The sequence below is a fragment of the Mercurialis annua genome, linkage group LG7, assembly GCF_937616625.2.
Source record: "Mercurialis annua linkage group LG7, ddMerAnnu1.2, whole genome shotgun sequence".
Classification (NCBI taxonomy): domain Eukaryota; kingdom Viridiplantae; phylum Streptophyta; class Magnoliopsida; order Malpighiales; family Euphorbiaceae; genus Mercurialis; species Mercurialis annua.
This window is the reverse complement of record NC_065576.1, coordinates 8,842,548-8,860,030: the sequence shown is the minus strand read 5'-3', so window position 1 is coordinate 8,860,030 and position 17,483 is coordinate 8,842,548. Positions and strand designations below refer to the sequence as shown.

Here is a 17,483-nt window from a genome sequence, read left to right as displayed (position 1 = left end):
CCTGTTTTACTAACTAAGATTCATTTTGTCTGTTCCTACTTACTTTTGTCTGTTCTTACTTACTTTTGGCCACCTAAATCAGACTAATCAGACCCATATCATTTGCTATTGTCATCAACATATCATTTGAAATAACAGACTAATTTCAAAAATAACGCAGTAATAGAAAGAAGTACGTACCATAAGCTCTTTGCTATTGTCATCAACATATGTGCCATCCTTCTTTCTATGGGTCGTTTCAAAAAAAGTAAGTCGATCAGGGGCCACTCCACTTTGTATTTCCTAAAAATACAAAAAATTTGTTAGAGAATTAAATTAAAATTTCATCGGTGTAAATACATAATTACCATTTCTTTTCTAAGTCTTGCATAACTTTTTCTTCCAGTAGTTTGCTTGTTTTTCTTCTTATTTGCATTGGCAGTATTTATCTGGCTCAATTTCTACAAAAAAAATAAATCAGTTATACAAATTATCATTTATAATAAACAATCACATAACATATGGCTAAATACAAACCTGACTTCTCTCAGTGTACCATCCATTGACCAAAATACGCCATTGAGTTATTTCAACCCCTTTCGGAACATTTGTTTTGACTTGTTCCTTAGGTTTATCTCGGCTGTAATACTGTAACTTCAGATCAGATTTGTAATCCCTCCATTTTTTACCGACTGATTCAAGAACCCAACTTTTTGTCTCGGGAGGAATCAAGAATTTCTCCTATCGCATCAAATAATATTCAGTTCAAGGAGTTTGCTTTTTTCTTTTCCCTTTCTTAGATTTGGACTGCTTTCCTAATTGCTCTAAACCAAATTGAAGATCATCTAATTGGTTTAAAACATCACCACTTGTAGCTCGTACAGGTGCCATGCCTAATTCTTGGGTTCCATCAAAAAGATGTTCCTTGAAGCGAAATGAATGATCATGTGGTAACCACCGGCGATGACCCATATAGCAATGTTTTCCACCCTTATATAACCATCTTGAATTTGTGAATTCAGCACAACATGGACAAGCAAACCTCCCTTTAGTACTCCAGCCTGATAAATAAGCATAAGCAGGGAAGTCATTAATAGTCCACATTAATGCACCTCTTAAGTTAAAAGTTTCACCCCCAAAAGCGTCGTAGGTTTCTACACCTTCCCATAACAGTTTCAGCTCTTCGATCAGAGGTTGCAAGTAGACATCAATGTCATTTCCAGGACCCTTTTTCCCTGGGATGATCATTGATAAAATAAAAGATGATTGCTTCATGCAAATCCAGGGTGACATGTTATATGGAATCAACATGACAGGCCAAGTACTATAATTAGTACTCATTGTTCTGAAAGGATTGAACCCGTCACTAGAAAGACCAAATCTAACATTTCGTGGATCGGACGAGAAATTTGGAAATTGGGCATCAAATGCTCTCCAAGCTTCCCCATCTGCAGGATGTCTGAGCATCCCATCTTTTATGCGACCCACAGCATGCCACCTCATGTCAGTCGAAGTCTTCTTTGAAATAAACAATCTTTGCAGCCTTGGTATTAATGGAAAGTAACGCAAAACTTTGACGGGCTTCTTTCTCTTAGCAACAGGCTTATTCACTGAATTATCATTGGAATTCACTTGCTCGTTCTTATTAACTACCCATCTTGATGTGCCACATTTACTGCAAACTTCATCACTTGATTTCTCACCCCAAAACAACATACAGTCATTTTCACAAGCATCGATCTTTTTATAATCAAGACCTAATGTTGTAATAATCTTCTTAGACTCATAATAAGTTTTAGGCAGTAAGGCACCCTCTGGAAGCAAATCAAGTAGAAACTCCAAGAGCATACTAACGGATTTCTCCGTCCATCCATTAAGATATTTCATGTGGTATATATGTAAAATGCAAGACAATTTAGAAAATGTCTTACACCCTGGATATACTTCTTTGTCAACATCGTCTAGTAGCTTCTGAAATTCACTAGACACCCCTGTGGTGGATACTCCTGGTTGTTCTATGTCTATCCCTACATTTTCGGAATCCACCTCCTCATCAACATCTAATGCTATGTTATCATTCACTTGCCTAACCACACCTATAGCATCACGCAATAACCCTACTATGTCATCAGGCTTTCGTAGATTTGGTTGCGCTTGGACATATTCTAATCCTCGTGAACTAGTACTTTCCGGAAAAGTGGATGATGTTGAAGCATTATTAGAGGATTCTCCATGACAAATCCATTTAGTATACCCCGGTAAAAACCCATCACACCTTAAATGCACTCTAGTTTCTTCCTTAGTTTGTAGATAGCGATTCACGCAACATCTACATGGACATAATATCTTCCCATCATGAGATGCATTACAAAATGCAAATTGAAGAAATTGTTCAACTCCGACTTTATATTCATCACTATTCCATGACTTAACCATCCAAGTTTTGTCCATTTTAAGATTTCCAATGTAAATCTAGCAATTTGAAAAAAAATATGAATGAAATAATAAATTAAGAATCTTATTTGAAATGAAAATGGTAAGCAGACAAATAGTCGTTCTGTCATTAAGGTTATAACAAAGATTATTGGACAAAGTAACATGAAGCTGTTATTCAGTTGTTTTCAAATTGGAGAATGCAGATAAGAAATTTCATGATAATTTGATTAAACAAACCATATATAAAGCTACAAAGATATAATTCAGATTATTTAGAAGTATGACACATTAAACACGCTAAAAATTAACATAAAAAGAATGAGGAATAAAGAACTTACCTAGAAGCAGGGAGCAGATTAGAAAAACGCTAGAACCAAAACAGACCAAGAAAAAGAGAGGAGAGTCCGAGATTTGTCCCAAAATTGAGCATACCCTGTTCCCAACAGCTAGGTGAGTTCCATCAAGCCTGTAGGTGATGTTTATACTCTCCCCACTAAGCTCTGTCTGCTGAGCAAATTTCCCACCTGCAGAAAACAAAAAGAGACTAATTTATCTTGTTTTTGTTTTATGAAAAATAATTGCACCATGAATAAAGACAATAGAGAAAAAAAGAGTTCCATGAAAGTATGCTCTGAAGTTCTTAAAGCTAGATGCTACACTTTACTCTTACACAATCTTACATGAATGAGCTTGTTTGTGACACTATTGAAAGTAATGGGAGAAGCAGAGTTGACATTAAAGATTAAACTTACATGTATGCTGTTGGTAAAAATACGCAAGCGTACGTATGCCAACTTGTAATACAGACTATGAAGTCCGGATATCGTACCCACAGAGAAAGCTCTAAAGACAACCAGTTAAGGAACTCGATTCGAATAGCCGAAAAGATAATTTTGTTTGTTGTGTAATTAAAAGACAAAAATTAACAATTGTAATTTAAAGTAACTAAAGCTGTAATTCAAACGGTGTTTTAATAATAATGGAAGAGGCAGGGATTATTAATCTTCGTTATGCTGTTTACTTGATTTGGGTTATGGATTGTATTGTTCTGATGAGGTTCGAACTAATCTAAAGCACCTAAAATTCTCTCTCGAGCAATTACAGGCAAAAACATTAAACTCACTAATACTAGATTAATTATTCACTCTCGCGCAATGATTAACCTATGTATAAATCAATTTAACGGTTGTTAAGCAAATTCAAGGAACCCGCACTCGTTAATTCACTCTCGCACAATTAACTCCTGCGTTCTTAATTATATTGTTCTATTCCAATTTTACTCTCTCGAGCTAAAACTAAAACAAAAGGCGTAGACTAAGTGATCAGTTTAGGCTAAGCGTTAAGCACAATAATTAAAACCCATTAAGAACAACAACCCATAAATTCAATTCAATTAGACAAGCATAATTACGATTAATAATCCCCAACGAAGGGTTTAGCTAGACATAACAATGAAATAACTAAAATCAATAATTGAAAGATTCATTCTACGATTTAATAAAATACTGAATATAAAATTAATATCAATCGTACCTTGTTCGAAGAAAGCTAACAGTAATCGAAAATAAGAAATAATGAAGAACTCAATAAAATCGATAATCCAACAAAATACTAATGAATAAAGAAGACTAAGGTTGCTAATCTATGTTCTAATCTCCGAAAAACAAAGTCGCGAACCCCGATACAATGATTAAGAAGTGTATTTATACTAGGGTTTCTTCTAATCTTCGAGCTTTGTGAAATTCCCAAAATACCCAGGTCTTTACGCGTCAATCGGGGGCCAAAACGTCATTTTCTGGGGTAGCAGTCGAAGGGGGCCCGACGTGCAGGAGCCAAGGGCACGTCGTGCCCTTCTTAATTCCACACCGCACGACGTGCACAGAAAGACCGCACGTCGTGCGGTTTCTTTTTCCAAAGGCACGTCGTGCCTTTCACCGTGCTGCTGACGTGCAAAACTCCTGGAACTTCAGGGGTGCCGTGCACTCAACGTGCACAAGGGTGCACGACGTGCACCTTTTACTTTTGTCCCGAAACTCGTCGTTTCTCGCTCCAAACGCTTCCCGGCTCCCTCGTAAGTCCATAATCGCTCTAATAAGCTCCGAAATCATCCGTTTTCATGCATATACCTGAAATGCTTGGACATAACAATAAGAACCACTAATAACATGAATTCGACATTAAATACGCATTAAAAAGACCTGAAAGTACCTAGACAATAGGAGTATTTCTACTCCTATCAAACATCCTCACACTTACCTTTTGATTGTCCTCAATCAAATAAAGAACAAAACCACATTACCAATCATCAACTTTGTCAAAATCCCAAAATTAAAGCACTTTCACAACCCCCTAAATAATGAATCAATCAAAAAGGACCTTTGAACTGAACAACAACCGAGAGAATAACATCAAATAACAAATCCTAGTGCCAAATCATGAAGCAATAACACCGAGACTACACAGATACACTTATTAAACATGATTTCAAAATCACATTGATCCTAAAGGCAATTCAATCAATTCAAAACCAACAACGAAATTTGAGCAAATGAGCAAAATCACAGGTCTGTATAATGAAATCACCAAGTAACTCCTCACAAGGTCGTCTCTCGCACACAAGTGTATAAGGTATAACAATTAAGCTCTCACATCAATACATGCAATCTAGCCATAAGCTTGCCTATAGTCCACAATTCCACTACTAAGTTAAGTCAAGCAATCTGAATCCAAATGGACTTTTTCGGGTTGTAATGGGGTCTAGGTTAGGGTGTGAAAAAGGTAAATAACATGGTGAAAATTGACTCGACAAACCAACAAACATGAACTAGAAACTAAACAAATAAACACTTTCAGCTCTTTCTCTATTTCAATCTCTTTTACTTTACTTTTCATGCCTTGAGCTCTTGTTTTCAGATTTACATCTTTTTTACGCTCAGCTTCTCTATTTTTATTTCTTTTTCTTTTGCTTTTCAAGCTTTCTTTTATTTTTCTCTCTTTTCCTGAATTTCAAAAGGCAACATTAATCATAACAAACAAGAGATAATCAATCTAATATCGTGAGCTGAGGATGTTAGACATCCTCACACTAGTCTCCTGTACATCCATCAATTTGTCAAGTCAAAATAAGGTGGAAAAGAGGAAGATAAGAAAGGGTAAAGTGTGTCACATGTGTGTAAAATAACAAAAATACGGCTAAGGCTCAAATGGGTTAAACTAAGGGAATGGGTAGGCTATTTAAAGTGGTCTAAAGAATGGGTTATCCTAATCGCCATTTATCACTTTCAAATTATTCAACCTACAATGCAATTTTACTGTGGACGCCAGGCAAGTTCTAGAAAATTAGCATGTATCGACTCACACCACAATAAAATGAGACATAAAAAGTATGCTCGATAAGGCTCAAAAATCTCACAAAGTTGGGTAAACACAAGGTGATTTATCATACAAACATGTTTAATTGCTCAAAATTTCAGAATTTACATTAATGTTCCTGTCAAGATTTCCATGCCAGAATTCACAATATTCAGAAGAAAGAACATGTTTTTCAGAGTGCAACTTTTCACCTCAGTCTTATTAATTCATGCTGGCTAACTAAGCAAATGTTATTTAACTGTCATTCTCACAATGTTGTTCACACACAAAGACAATAATTAACCAACTCATTAAATAGGGGGAACGAAAACACTAAAATTCTAGCATTTCTGACAAAGCATCAATCATGGCATAAGCGATACAATGACACAACAACACGGTAAGTAAAAGTAGTAACGCATCCAATATGTCCTAGCATAAAACACCCCACGGGTTCACCACAACAAGTAAACAAACAGACTCCTAAAACATTCCTAAAACATCCTACAGACAAAGATAAAAGAGAAAAATAAGTTTTCTCCCTACCCTCACACTGACTGATGCATTGTCCCCAATGCATCTAAACTGAACAAAACACACATAAAACAGAAAAGTACGATAAAAACATAAACAAAAAAAATAAAAAGGGAAAAGAAAACAGAACACTCTAGTAGTCCTCCGGCTCTGGTGATGGCGAATAGACAGGTGAAGGATAGTCACCCTGCGGGTGTGTAGCCCGCATGTGGGCTCTCTGCATGCGATGATGGTCCCGCTGCTCTCTAATCATCCGCCTTTGTCTAGCCTCCATGCGGCGCTGTCTGTCCTCTATGCGCTGTCTCCAATCAGTCTCAGAAGGTGGCTGTAACGGCTCCTCAAAAACCGGAGGATCCTCAGTAGCCTCAGTACCCTGTGCATTCTCTTGAACATGCTCTGTCTGCTGTCCCTCTGCACTCTCATCCTGATCAGCTTCCGCTTCTGGCTGTTCAACTGGTCCATACTTCTTCACCCATCCTGTCCTCTTATAAAAGGGAATAATTTCATTGTTGGCATCCACCACATTACACTTCTTCAAGTAGTCCATGTCAATGTATTTCAGTTTGGGCTGCTGTAGTGCTTCCCACTCCTCCTCTGTAGAATATGCCTGAAAACACTCAGCAAGAGCACTCACAATCAACCCCATACCCAGTGGACTCGCAGCCCGCTGCTGCTGCATCTTCAGAATCATCTCCAAAATGCGGTAAGCCATGTTGATCTTCAAGGTATCATCATCAGGATGCAGCAATGCATAAATCACAATCAAATCATTATGGCCAACCTTGTTGGCCTCATCAATTCCGCAAATATTGTACTTGTACCACTTGAAAGCTAGCAGTACAGACACATCCTTGATCAAATTTGCCTTGGAATCCTTCTGAAAAACAGGCTCGCCAGACAGCTCTCGCCACATCTGATCCCTCTGATACTCTGGTGGAATAATGCGTATACCACCACTGCGCATCTCACAATTGGTTCTCAACCACCTCATATCAAACGAGTGTCGGACCCCTCGCAGACGGAAACTATACTCAGATTCCACATTTTCCTTCCGCTTCAACGTGGTGAAGAACTCTCTGGTCAGCTCTGTGTAAGTGTGATGTGAAGTCGCACCAAACCACTGTAAACCCCAACGCCTCAAATGACTGTCAAAAGCCTCCTGCAAATTCAACTTAGCAAGAGTAGGACCATCTATATTTTTACAGCCTATCACTCTCCGCTTACGGATCACCTCATATCTGTCACCTTCCTCCAGTGAATAAATAGGAAAGGGACATTCATACCTCGCAGCCAAGTTTGGCCGCTGTCTGCTACTCGAGGGTGCTCTAACCGGTGGAGGAATCCTATCTGCAGCCGTTGTCCGTGAGCGTCCCCTGCGGAGTGGTGCCACTGATGGTTCAGGAGAACTCTGAGTTCTCACAATGCTCGAATCCTCATCCTCGGTATCGTGTTCCCCAAAATTCGGATTTTTGGACCTAAATGTCATGATTAGTGCAATTTAGTATGAACCCTTGAAGATTTGGAGTGCAAATCTGTTTTGAAGATAGTTTAGGTATAGGGAATGTTGGATTTTTGAAGAGTTTGAGGTGAAAAGAGTGAATTTGGGTAGGGTGTATGTTGGGGAATTTTCGGAATTGGGTTGGGAGAAAAGGGTTTTGTTTTGATTTTTTAGATTTTGGAACAGATGGTGCAAAATCGTGCTTTAAAGGCCTGCCACACCGATCGGCGCACGACGTGCGCTGGCTTCCTGCACGTCGTGCGGACGCACGTCGTGCGCTGTCCTGCCGCACGTCGTGCGGCGTCAAAATTTCCCCTGGGCAATTTTCTTTTTGCTCCTGGACCTGCAGATTAACACAAAAATACCCGGATCAATCTGAACTAACAAAAATTAAACACGAAAACATGAAATAGACAACTCAAAATAAACACAATTGAAATTAAAAAAAAAAAAAAAAAAAAAAAATTAAATCTAACTAATGCACAAAATAAATCCCAAATGCAATAAAACATAAATTATTCGGACTTGTTATCCAAATAACACTTGTTTTAGGTCGCTAGCGTTGACCGTGTAGTACCTGACTCAGTTTGGAGCGTCGAGAGTGTAGCACTCTCGTCCTTCATCCGTCAACGGACCTAAGTACGGCTTGCACCGCTGTCCATTTACTTTGAAAGTCTCTCCACTTGCATTTTCGAGCTCAATTGCTCCATGCTCAGCTACATGGCGCACCTTGAAAGGTCCGCTCCATCTCGACTTAAGCTTGCCAGGGAATAGACGCAAGCGAGAGTTGTACAGTAGCACATGACTGCCTTCTGTAAACTGCTTAGGCACGATATGAGCATCGTGCCATTTCTTGGTCTTTTCCTTGTACAACTTGGCATTCTCATATGCCGACAAGCGAAACTCATCAAGTTCATTCAGTTGCAGGAGGCGCTTCTGCTTCGAGAGTCGAGGGTCAAAATTTAACTCTTTGATGGCCCAATATGCGCGATGCTCTAGCTCCAAAGGTAAGTGACAAGCTTTCCCATAGACCAGTCTGTAAGGTGACATACCAGTTGGCGTTTTGAATGCCGTCCGATATGCCCACAACGCATCATCCAATTTCTGAGACCAGTCTTTGCGCGAGCTATTCACTGTCTTTTCAAGAATGCGCTTCAACTCTCTATTGGACACTTCAACCTGTCCACTAGTCTGAGGGTGGTATGGAGTCGCCACTCTGTGATAAACATGGTATTTCCTCATCAGGGCGGAAAATTGCTGATTACAAAAGTGTGACCCTCCATCACTGATGATCGCCCGTGGCACACCAAATCTATTGATCAACTTCTTCAGGAACTTCAGGACTACTTTTCCATCATTAGTGGGCAGAGCAGCTGCTTCCACCCATTTCGACACATAGTCGACGCACACCAAGATGTATAAATTCCCACACGACACAGGGAATGGTCCCATGAAGTCTATACCCCAGACATCAAAAATCTCAACCTCCTGAATAGAGGAAAGAGGCATCTCATCACGCCTTGAGATATTGCCAGTGCGCTGGCATCTGTCGCAGTGCTGCACAAAATCTCTCACATCCCTGTGCAGTGTAGGCCAGTAGAACCCACTCTCTAGGACTCGTGCTGCTGTCCTACCCGAAGCATAGTGACCCCCATAATCTGAAGAATGGCACTGAGTCATAATGGCCAACATTTCTTCCTCTGCAACACATCTCCGGATCATCTCATCTGCACACACTCGAAATAGATATGGCTCATCCCACAGATAGCGCTTAACATCAGAGAGGAACTTCTTACGCTGGTGACTGCTCATGTCAGGAGGCATAATGTCAGCTGATAGATAGTTGGCGAAGTCTGCATACCATGGATTCATCGTCTCCTTAATGAGCATGAGAGCCTCATCAGGAAACCTTTCGTTGATGACTTCGCCTTCTATCACTGGCTCGGGAACCTCTAACCGCGACAAGTGGTCTGCTACCACATTCTCCGTGCCCTTCTTGTCTCTGATCTCCAGATCAAACTCTTGCAGGAGCAAGACCCACCGAATCAACCTAGGCTTTGCATCTTGCTTGGCAAAAAGGTATCGCAGCGCAGCATGATCAGTATAAATGATAACCTTTGAGCCAAGTAGATACTGCCTAAATTTATCCAGTGAAAACACTACCGCTAGCATTTCCTTCTCCGTGGTAGTGTAGTTCAGCTGAGCTCCTGTTAAAGTGCGACTCGCATAATAGATGACATGCAGCTTCTTGTCCTTCCTCTGCCCCAGAATGCTTCCCAGCGCCTGATCGCTCGCATCGCACATGATCTCAAAGGGCAGATCCCAATCCGGACTAGAGATGACTGGGGCAGTGACCAGTGCTTCCTTTAACCTGAGAAAAGAAGCTAAACAGGCATCAGTAAACAAAAAGGGCGCGTCCTTGACAAGTAAGGTAGTCAAAGGACGCGCTATGGAAGAAAAATCCTTGATGAACCTGCGATAAAAACCTGCGTGCCCGAGGAAGGCACGGACTCCCTTCACTGTGATTGGAGGTGGAAGCTTCTCAATCACCTCTGTCTTTGCCCTGTCAACCTCGATACCCTCTCTGGATATCTTGTGCCCCAAAACAATGCCCTCCTCAACCATGAAGTGGCATTTTTCCCAGTTCAGCACTAGATTTGTCTCCTCGCATCTCTGCAGGACCCGGTCTAAATTACGAAGACAACACTCGAAGGAGTCTCCAAAGACTGAAAAATCGTCCATGAATACTTCCATGATGTCTTCGATCATATCATTAAAGATCGAAGTCATGCACCTCTGAAACGTAGCAGGCGCATTGCAAAGACCGAACGGCATGCGGCGGTAGGCGAAAGTGCCATATGGACAAGTAAAGGTAGTCTTCTCTTGGTCCTCTGGGAAGATAATGATCTGATTGTACCCAGAGTAACCATCCAAAAAACAGTAAAATGCATGTCCTGCCACTCGCTCTAGCATCTGATCAATAAAAGGAAGCGGGAAGTGATCCTTCCTAGTTTCGGCATTCAGCTTCCTGTAGTCAATGCACACTCGCCACCCAGTAACCGTGCGAGTAGAAATCTGTTCCCCTTTCTCATTCTCTACAACTGTCATCCCGCCTTTCTTCGGCACACACTGAATTGGGCTCACCCATGAACTATCAGAAATGGGATAGATGATGCCCGCATCAAGTAGCTTCACAATCTCCTTGTGAACCACCTCTTTCATGTTAGGGTTCAGCCGTCTCTGTCTCTGCGCAGATGCCTTAGACTCATCCTCCAAATGAATCTGATGCATCACTACTGAAGGGCTGATCCCCCTGATATCTGAAATCTGCCACCCAATAGCCAAGATACGTCCCTTGACTACCTCAATGACTCTCTGCTCTTGCTTCTTGGTGAGCTTGTTGCTGACGATAATGGGCAAAGTGCCATCCGCTCCCAAGAAGGCATATCGTAAGTGTGCAGGCAAAGTCTTGAGCTCCACTTTTGGTGGCTTCTCAGAGGAGGGAGGAGTGATGTGCTTGCTTTTCAACAGTGGTTCGAGGACTGGTTCCTCTAAGTACTCCTCCCTTTCATTCGGCATAGACTGCAGGATGGCATTGGTTTCTGCCAGTTGTTCTTCCACTAACTCATCCACCATGTCTACCCGCATGCATTCACCTCCAGAATTGGGATGGCGTGTGATCTTTCTCATGTCGAACTCAACTCTCTCATCCCCAATTCTCAGAGTCAGCTTTCCATCATGAACATCGATAAGAGCTCTGCCAGTGTTCATGAATGGTCGCCCCAATATCATCGGGCACTCCTTGTCCGCTGCGTAGTCAAGGACAACAAAATCCACAGGGAATATGAATTTGTTGACCTTCACTAGGACATCCTCCACAATCCCATGTGGCTTTTTCAGAGAGTGATCCGCTAGCTGCAACATCATCGGCGTAGCCTGTACCTGTTGATCACCAAACATACTACGAAAAAGGGATAAGGGCATCAAATTAATACTAGCACCTAAATCGCAAAGGCAATTAACAGACTGCATGTTACCGATAGTACAAGGGATAGTGAAACTTCCTGGATCCTTAAGCTTGGTCGGTAGACTGCTCAATATGATTGAGCTGCAGTTTTCTGTCATCGGTACTGGTCCCTCTGCATCCCAACTCCGCTTGTTGGTGATGATCTCCTTGAGAAACTTTGCATAGTGCGGCATCTCTCTCAATGCGTCTGCCAGACTGATGTTAATCTGTAGCTTCTTGAAAGTTTCAAGAAATTTGTGAAACTTCCAAGTGTCCTGCGGCTTCTTCACTCTGTGTGGGAATGGCACCTTTGGCACAAAAGGAGGTGGTGGAGGTGGTTTAGCAACTACCTTTTCAGGCTCGCCACCCTCACACTGTTCCTTTTCCGCCTCAACTGTAGCACGTCCTGCATATGGATCATCCAGTGCTTTCCCACTTCTCAACTCAATAGCCTTGAGATGCTCTCTGGGGTTTTCCTCAGTAGTGGATGGTAAACCCCCCTGACTTCTGCTTTGCAGTGCTTTAGCCATCTGCTGATTCTGCACCTCAAGGTTATGAATTGTAGCAGCATGATTTTTGAATGTTTGTTGCGTCTCGGCATCCTTCTTCATCATCATCTCCATCAATTTATCAAACTTGCTGTGGAGAGACTCGCCTTGCTCTCTTTGTTGGAAGCCAGGAGGATGCTGCGGTCGGTTATTCTGATGTTGGAAATTCCCTTGATTCTGAAAGTTCCCTTGATTCTGGTAGTTGCCCTGATTGTGTTGTGGCCTCTGTCCGCCCTGAAAGCTCGGACCTGCCTGATTGTTGGCATTACCCCCATTGTCCTTCCATGAGAAATTCGGGTGATTCCTCCATCCTGGGTTGTAAGTTGAAGCGTATGGATCATTGCCCTGTCTTTGCCCTCCCACAAAATTAACTTGTTCATTGTTAGGCTGACCCCATACAGAACATTCATTCGACATATGACCATGCTCCCCACATACCTCGCAGTTACTCTGAATGGCAGCTACACTGTTAATATTAACTCCTGCAGCCTGCCGTGTAAGAAAATCCACTTGATTTTGCAATGCTGCAGTCTTCGATTTTAAAGCCTCCATTGCAGACTCAGCAGTAACTGACATAACTCCTCTCTGCGCAGGTGCCTTCGCCCTTTCAGATGGCCAAAAACAGCCATTTACTGCCATCTCATCTAACAGATCGAATGCTTCATCCGCCGTTTTTCTCATCAGAGACCCTCCTGCGCCTGCGTCAATCGTGCTTCTCCCCAATTCAGTTGCTCCATTGTAAAAGGTTTGGATCAGATTCTCCCGAGTGATGTTATGATGCGGAACTTGCCTCTGCATCTCCTTATAGCGCTCCCACGCTTCATGAACTGATTCCCCATCAAGTTGCTGATAGAGCATAATATCCCTGGTCAGCTTTGCAGTCTTTGCCATGGAGAAATACTTGTGCAAGAACGCTTTCGCCAGATCGGACCAAGTATTAATGCCTGCGCTAGGTAGAGCGTGAAGCCATTGTTTTGCCTTATCCCTCAGAGAAAATGGGAACAGGCGAAGCCATACCTCGTCGTCAGTCATGTTGTTCATCTTGAATGTGCTACATACTTCCAAGAAGTTTGCAAGATGTGCGTTAGGATCTTCCCTAGGCAGCCCATAGAACTGGCAGTTATCCTTCAACAGCTGAATGACACTCGTCTTGATCTCATAATGGGTAGTCGGCACAGGATGTGCAAAATAGCCATGGGTGTTGTTTCCCACATTTGGCTGAAATATTTCCATCAGTGTTTTCACTCGAGGCCCTTCATTATTCTGTCCTTGAGCATTCTGCGGATTCTGCTGATTTTGATTCTGCGGGATCACTCGATTATCACCCGCATTGTTGAATCCAGGAGGAGCATCGTTTTCGTTCTCCATGTTGAGATTCCTTTGAGTTGAGTGTGTTGCTTTTCTGACACTTCGCTCAAAGGTAGTGAGGTCTTGTTGAAACGGTTCTAACGGTAGTCCTTTGCGTCGTGTATTATGCATACACTAAGAGAAGGGTACCTGAAACAACAAAATCAACAAACCCCACGCGTAAAACAAGAAAAATAAAGACTAAAACAAGCCAAGCAATCCCAACTTAGTTGTTAAAGAAAAACTTTCCCCGGCAACGGCGCCAAAAACTTGTTGGTAAAAATACGCAAGCGTACGTATGCCAACTTGTAATACAGACTATGAAGTCCGGATATCGTACCCACAGAGAAAGCTCTAAAGACAACCAGTTAAGGAACTCGATTCGAATAGCCGAAAAGATAATTTTGTTTGTTGTGTAATTAAAAGACAAAAATTAACAATTGTAATTTAAAGTAACTAAAGCTGTAATTCAAACGGTGTTTTAATAATAATGGAAGAGGCAGGGATTATTAATCTTCGTTATGCTGTTTACTTGATTTGGGTTATGGATTGTATTGTTCTGATGAGGTTCGAACTAATCTAAAGCACCTAAAATTCTCTCTCGAGCAATTACAGGCAAAAACATTAAACTCACTAATACTAGATTAATTATTCACTCTCGCGCAATGATTAACCTATGTATAAATCAATTTAACGGTTGTTAAGCAAATTCAAGGAACCCGCACTCGTTAATTCACTCTCGCACAATTAACTCCTGCGTTCTTAATTATATTGTTCTATTCCAATTTTACTCTCTCGAGCTAAAACTAAAACAAAAGGCGTAGACTAAGTGATCAGTTTAGGCTAAGCGTTAAGCACAATAATTAAAACCCATTAAGTACAAAAACCCATAAATTCAATTCAATTAGACAAGCATAATTACGATTAATAATCCCCAACGAAGGGTTTAGCTAGACATAACAATGAAATAACTAAAATCAATAATTGAAAGATTCATTCTACGATTTAATAAAATACTGAATATAAAATTAATATCAATCGTACCTTGTTCGAAGAAAGCTAACAGTAATCGAAAATAAGAAATAATGAAGAACTCAATAAAATCGATAATCCAACAAAATACTAATGAATAAAGAAGACTAAGGTTGCTAATCTATGTTCTAATCTCCGAAAAACAAAGTCGCGAACCCCGATACAATGATTAAGAAGTGTATTTATACTAGGGTTTCTTCTAATCTTCGAGCTTTGTGAAATTCCCAAAATACCCAGGTCTTTACGCGTCAATCGGGGGCCAAAACGTCATTTTCTGGGGTAGCAGTCGAAGGGGGCACGACGTGCAGGAGCCAAGGGCACGTCGTGCCCTTCTTAATTCCACACCGCACGACGTGCACAGAAAGACCGCACGTCGTGCGGTTTCTTTTTCCAAAGGCACGTCGTGCCTTTCACCGTGCTGCTGACGTGCAAAACTCCTGGAACTTCAGGGGTGCCGTGCACTCAACGTGCACAAGGGTGCACGACGTGCACCTTTTACTTTTGTCCCGAAACTCGTCGTTTCTCGCTCCAAACGCTTCCCGGCTCCCTCGTAAGTCCATAATCGCTCTAATAAGCTCCGAAATCATCCGTTTTCATGCATATACCTGAAATGCTTGGACATAACAATAAGAACCACTAATAACATGAATTCGACATTAAATACGCATTAAAAAGACCTGAAAGTACCTAGACAATAGGAGTATTTCTACTCCTATCATATGCTACATTTTATAACACTTCAGCTATCCATATCAAGAAGAAACACTAAACAAAAGAAGTAGAACCAAACCTAAAATTAAGTTTCTAACATTTTTAGCAATTAGAATAAAAAGAAAATAAATATGCAATAAAAATCAATAAAAACACAAAACTTGCAGCAGCTTTTAAAAGGGTTTGATTAATGCAGTGTGAGCAACAGAAATTCTGAAAATAAATATGCAAAATAATACAACTTACAGAGCAAAAAGAAAATAAAATTTCTGTAAGTTTTCTGGAGAAACAAACACAAAATTAAGGAGATGTGAAAGAAGGGATGTAAAAATAGGACCAGTTGGTGGTTTGATGTTATTCTGTCGTTTTGTCTTTCTTAGAAAGGTGGCATTTCCTTTATGCTTGTTCATTTACTGACATATTTTACTTCTACCAATTTCTAAGATCTAATGCTTATAAGAAAGTCATCCTATTCATCTTTATGGTACAAGCCTGACACAATGTTCAATATACTCAAGTCATATATAGTCTAATAACCAATAGACAATGTGTAGTCCAATTACTAATTAAATTCACAAAAACAACTCTATTAAGCAAAAGAAAACACATATATTAACACCACTACACAACTTCTGAATCAATTTTGGGACATACATGTGCAGATAATAATAGCTTCACACAAATAACACATTATTATAGCTAAATGTAGCCAAGGTTTCACACAAATAACACCTATTGCTCTTATACAATCTTACATCAGCTTTAGAAAAGAACCATAACTCAACAAAATTAATTTATTTATTTAATCAGATTAAAACTAGCAAATCAACGAATGACGATAATTCAACAAATTATTAGGACTAATTAGCAATCAAAACATGATGATACTTCAACCTGTAACTTGAAAATAGAAGAATGATTAATCTTCTTCAACACATTTACAAAGCACAAATTCAAATAGAACTAAAATCAAGATCACTAAACAGGTAATAAGCAAAAAACAAAAGACAAATTCATAATGATTAATCTTCTTCAACATTCTGAAAGAGTTCTTAAAACCCTCAATCACATTAACAACCTTATTTTTCTTAACCCTCTAATGGAAACAACAACAATAATTAACATACCCAAATAAGAAATGTACTAACCTGCGTTAACAAAACCCTAGCAAAAACAAACACCAGTCACCTTCTTCACAGCAAATATTGCAGTGATAATAAACCAGCAATAAACATCGATAATCCAGGTTCGCAAGGATGAGAGGCCGACGATTCCTAAGAGAGCGACTCAGCTGCTCGAGTGAAGTGAACAAATCAAAAATCTAAAAACCTAAGTGAAGTGAGAGATTTAGCTACTTGTTATAAAGGATTATAAGATCATCGATAATCCAGGTCCGCCATTGGAGTCAAGTGAATCAGCTGCTAGGTCACCCCCATTGCTACTGTGTTTGAGTTGAGAGAACGAGAGGACGACGAAAAAGAAGAGAGAGAAGAATTAAAAAAAATTATTTCTATTAGGGTTAGGTCTTTTTTAAAATTCCGCCCCACGGAACGGCTTAGTTTTTAAATGATAAAATATAGGGGCTTTTTATAGAACCGCCCCTACGAAACCGCCCCTGTATCTCTGTTTTGTTGTAGTGTTACCAGAGTAAATTATAAATATAAAATTTTGAAGAGTTCAAAATATTTCTAAAAACAGAAACGATTAAAGCACGAAAAGTTTTTGTTTAACATAGTTGATTGCCATTTTTTTTCTTATTTTCTAATACTCCAGCAATGGATTTAGGAATTTTTTATTTTTTTAGGAAATGTATTGCATCATTGCATTTATTTTTAACTCGGATGTCTGACATTTTTAGAACATAAGAAATATTGCTTATTTTCATACTGGATAGATTTTATTTTAAGGTATGTGGTATAGAATTTGATTTTTTATAATTTCTATTTAGTTAATTAAGTATTTAAGTATAAAATAAGATGTGTATTATTTACTTATAGTTAAGCGGAAAATTAATAAATATAATGTGATGAATTATAATTCC

The 17,483-nt window shown here is 40.1% G+C and overlaps 1 protein-coding gene across 1 annotated transcript; it reads right to left on the bottom strand.

Annotated features, from left to right (window-relative positions):
• Positions 1 to 347: 347 nt before the first annotated feature.
• On the bottom strand, positions 348 to 16,981 carry LOC126655789 (uncharacterized). The gene is made up of 4 exons (XM_050350089.1): positions 16,591 to 16,981; positions 2,754 to 2,939; positions 517 to 2,451; positions 348 to 440 (listed from the first exon to the last, which is right to left on the bottom strand). The coding sequence occupies exon 3, from the start codon at positions 2,428 to 2,430 to the stop codon at positions 745 to 747; it is 1,686 nt and encodes a 561-aa protein (XP_050206046.1). The 5' UTR covers positions 2,431 to 2,451; positions 2,754 to 2,939; positions 16,591 to 16,981; the 3' UTR covers positions 348 to 440; positions 517 to 744.
• Positions 16,982 to 17,483: the final 502 nt, after the last annotated feature.

Excerpts from the sequence above, each read along its gene's own strand:
- LOC126655789 (XM_050350089.1), bottom strand. The coding sequence starts at position 2,430 with ATGGACAAAACTTGGATGGTTAAGTCATGGAATAGTGATGAATATAAA.